The sequence below is a fragment of the Arachis hypogaea genome, chromosome 19 (genome assembly GCF_003086295.3).
Source record: "Arachis hypogaea cultivar Tifrunner chromosome 19, arahy.Tifrunner.gnm2.J5K5, whole genome shotgun sequence".
Taxonomy (NCBI): domain Eukaryota; kingdom Viridiplantae; phylum Streptophyta; class Magnoliopsida; order Fabales; family Fabaceae; genus Arachis; species Arachis hypogaea.
Genome location: NC_092054.1, coordinates 154305576 through 154310256, shown reverse-complemented (window position 1 = coordinate 154310256; position 4681 = coordinate 154305576). Strand labels below are relative to the sequence as shown.

General features: G+C 27.1%; 1 protein-coding gene across 1 annotated transcript; it reads left to right on the top strand.

Moving 5' to 3' along the window:
* The first annotated feature begins 2327 nt into the window (after positions 1-2327).
* On the top strand, positions 2328-4195 carry LOC112777595 (B3 domain-containing transcription factor VRN1-like). The gene is made up of 4 exons (XM_025821978.2): positions 2328-2411; positions 2487-2838; positions 2917-3056; positions 3947-4195. Exons 1-4 carry the CDS (start codon positions 2328-2330, stop codon positions 4193-4195), a joined length of 825 nt encoding a protein of 274 aa, XP_025677763.1.
* Positions 4196-4681: the final 486 nt, after the last annotated feature.

Below are 4681 nucleotides of genomic sequence, written 5' to 3'. Positions count from 1 at the left end.
CTTCGTCAACTGTGTGTCTAACAACAATCATAATATTCAAATTTTATATTTTAATCATTATAAATATTAAAAAATTAAAAAAAATTATAAAAATACTTACAACATAATCAGGATCACTGAGATAATGAATAATATGAAGCTCAGATCGATCAACATCTTTAACTTTGTATTTTTTTGGCATTGTTGTTGCTCCTCCACCATGCAAAACTCAGAAACTCAGAGAAAGGAAGAACAAGGCTGTGAGGGTGAAAGGTTAGTGGGAGTGAAGTGTGGTTTCGGATGGTGAGAGAGGCCATATTCCTTTCTGTCTTTATGAGGGGCACCGTTTAGGGACTCAGCGGGGAAGCAACGCGTGTCCATTGATGAACATACGCGGACCGTGCGATTCGTCCAATCCCACCCAACTCGGAGGGTCCGAGTCCCTCAGCAACCTGACCCACATGCACTGGAGTCGGACCGTGCGTGTGCGATTCGTCCAAGCCCACCCAACTCGGACCGTCCGAGTCCCTCAGCAACCTGACCCACATGCACTGGAGTCGGACCGTGCGTTTTGTCGGTTGAAATCGGAGGGTCCGACTCCCTCTCCCCTGACACCACAACTTGGTTACACACCTCCCACCCCCATATCCTTCTCATACACCACCTTCGATACAATATGTAAATTAAAAAGCGGCCATTGAACAATGATATTTTCAAAAGCAATGATTATTATGCAAAAGGATAAAATGTAAGTATACAAAAATATAACTTTTTGTAGAAATGATAAAATCTTTAATAATATTGAATAAACAAAAATTCAATAAATTTTAATAACTTGTTTAATTCATGTATATTATATGTTAATTGATTAATCTAATATGATTTAATTAACATTCTATAAGCCATATGTTAAAATTAGTACAAGTAAAAATGTTTGAACTTTTAATTTAAATAAATATATAACAAATATATAAAAATTTAATTTTATATATTTTTTATAAACATTTTCTCCCTTTATAATCTTAATTAAATATTCTAAAGAAAGACACATGTAATCTAAGACAGATTAATATTGGAGAGTTTTTGAGAGAGAGAAAATAAGTAATAATATTAAGATTAAAGATGCAGCTAATACGAGTTCTAAGTTTATATAGATTTTTTTATAAAAAAATATAAAATTTAATTTTTAATGTATTTATAAAAATAAAAAGGTAATTTTTTTATTAGTTATAATCTTTAAAAAAAAAACTCTAAAGTAAAAAGATATATAAAATAATAAATTAATCATTATTAAATTAGTAATTTTATCATGTGTAAAATTTTAAATCTTAATTTAAGAAGAGTTTATCTATCTTTTGTCGTAAGAACACATGTTAAGTTTATAAATTAAAAATTTTTTAATTAAAAATATAAAATATTTATTTTTTAATGAATTTATTTTGTATTCATTAAATAAAAATATTTAAAATTTTTTACTATAAATTGATTATATGTTAGCTAAATCCATTTAAAAATAATTAGACTCTCATTTTTTATTTTAAGTAGAAATTGAGATGCAATTGATTTTATGTGAATTTAATAACTGAAAATTTATATATGATAATTTAGTTAAATCTACCAAATTATTTAACAATTTTTAACTATTAATTTCATATGAAATTAAGAAATTGTTTTAGAAGAACTTTACTAATAACCAAACATATACTCTAATCCGGAACTTAGCTAAATCTTAATATTAAATGGTGATTGTTTTGGCGTCAAAGGGTATTTCTAACTTATCAAAAAAATTAAAAATTAATATTTAATTTTAAAATATAAAAATAAATAATGATTAAATATTTAAATTTTGTCATAAAAAATAAGTTAGGTAAAAATTAGACAATAAATTATAAGTATTATAAAATTTATCATATTAAATTTGTTTATCAGTTTAATGGATTTAGATTTTTTAAATTTTAAATTTTATTTTAAAAAATAAAATATAATCTCTTGCTGTTGATTTTATAGATAAGACAAAAAAATAAAAAAATTATTAAAAAATAAAAAATTACACTTTATACTTTATACTTTAAAATAAAAATTTAAAATTTAGGAGATTTAAATTGGACCCTAATGTCTGCTATTTGTTATTGGTTATATTTCCGAAGCTGCAAGCATTGGCCTAATCAAATCAAATCAAAAAATGATGACACTCGATTTTGGAGTAGGAAGCAGGTAGCCTAATTAGGATCGTAAATGAAATAATTAATAAGAGCTTCTTCGCCTTCTCTCACTTCCACCTTCATTATTGTTGTTCTTGTAAGTTGTAACACACTAACACTTCAAACTACTACTCTACTTGTGTTCCCATGTCTTCTCATCTTCACCAAGGGAATGCTGTCATGCCTATTCTCTTCTTCAAGATTATACTCAAAACTAACCTTAAAATTCTTGTAAGTCTATTTAATTTCCTTGCATATGCATATTTTTGTGATACCCTACTAAATAGTTGATTATATTCTTGACAGAAAATACCCAACAAATTTGCACTGAAACATGGAAGTGGTTTGTCCAATCCAGTGTTCTTAAAGCCTCCAGATGGAACAAGGTGGAAGGTGTGTTTGAGCAAAAAGGATGATCAAGTTTGGTTTGAAAAGGGTTGGAAAGAATTCACTCAAAATTACTCTCTGGATCATGGATGCTTGGTTCTGTTTAAATATGAAGGAACTACTTCTTCCCAATTTGATGTCATTATAATTGATGACAGTGATTTAGAAATAGACTATTCTTCCTACAATGGAAATGATGATGATGATGATGTTTCAGTTCAGATTGTGAAGGAAATCCATCCATACAAGAAGAACAAAGAAACCATGAGAGGTTAGGAAACAAAGAAATCAAGAGTTTTGTATGCAATTCTCGACTTAATTAGCTTGTTTCATTTGCATTGAATAACAGGTGAGAAGAATGTGACTACTTCTTTGTCATTGAATCGGCCAAGGGAACCAAGAGCACGAGAAGAAGCTAACAAATTCGTATCTAACAACCCTTTTTTCACGGTGCTCATAAAGCCTCCTCATATCACACAATACCGACTGGTAATGTTAAAAATTAAACCATCTAAATTTATTGTTAGCCCTAAACTATATTACATCCAATGATGTTGTATTTGTCCTAAACTTATAGATTCACCAAATTTTAACCAAGTCTTTATTGAGTTCTAATATAAGAAGCTTGGATACCTTCAAAACCTTGATGTATCTGTACTCTTTAATAGGTTGGATAGGTTTAATTTTTAACAATTTAACTTATAAAAAGTTGTAACATTAATGTATACTGTAATTTTTAAAATTAAATTGTAATTTTTTTAAAAAATTATTTAAGTGTTTACAAAAAAATAAAAAAAAAACTTTTTTTATAATGAAAAGTTTTTTATTATTTTTTTAAATGAATATTTTTATAATTAAAAAAATTAAATATAAAATAATTTATTTATAAACTACTTTTAATATAAATATTTATTATTTAAGCTCTTTGTTAAAAAGAAATTTAATTAAGTTATTTATCCAAATTGGACTTATGTTAAAGTCGATTTATTCTTTTGTTTTTTAATATGTGTATGTGCATAAATTTTAACTATAAATACTTTTAATTAGTTTTAATCTTATTTTTTATTATAATTTATTATTTATATATTTTATTATATTTGATGACGTATCCTAAACATATAGTATCTTATATTTTTATAAAAATATTGTATCGCTGTATCGGTGTCGGCTTGTCGTATCTAAGTTTTCTAAGTTCTAATGATAGATAACAGTTTATAATCTATCTTACATAAAACAGGATTTTTTTAAACTTGTATGTTAAAAATATTTAAAAAAGACAATTGAAAATGCTTATTTAAAATAAAAATTACCAATTAACAATTTGATAAAATTATAAGGATGTACAGAATTTTAAAATTTTATCTATACTCATGATGCAGTGCATACCAGTTTTGGAAGGTTATGTGGATAATGAAGTGAAGAATGTGAAGCTTGAGTATGGGGATAGATCGTGGCCTGTGAAGATGCTTAGTTGTAACAAAATCTATACAAATCGCTTCCTTTCTGCTGGGTGGAACTTATTTGCACAAGAGAATGAGTTGAAGCCTGGAGATGTTTGTGTCTTTGAACTTGTTAATATGCAAGATTTGGTCTTTAAGGTTCATGTTGTTGCTGCCCATCATGCTTAATTAGTAGAACTTTCCTTTTGAGATACATGGAGGAAGAATCCATATATATAGCTGATGAATGTAGGTTACTGCAATAGCCATTTGTATTTCGAACTCTTTGTATGTGATATATTTTGTGTTGAATGAAAGATGGCTGGATTTCGAACTCTTTGTGTGTGATATTTTTATGATGACATCTTCACATAAAGATAATATTGTGAACTTTTAGATAAATAGCATTATGGACCATTAGATGAGTTGATATATTTGAGTATTTAACTAAATATATTTGATTAACCAAGGTTCACAATGTTATCTTCGTATAAAGATATCATCATGTGAGTATTTTTTATTTGGTGAATGCTACCTTACTCCCTCTAAAATAACATGTAAATTACTTTTCATTATGTGTCATATTGTAATTGGTTCTTATCTTAACCATAGTTGGGTTATTTTATAATTTATTATTCTTAAAATATCAAAGCTCCACTCCCGTTAATTGAAGCA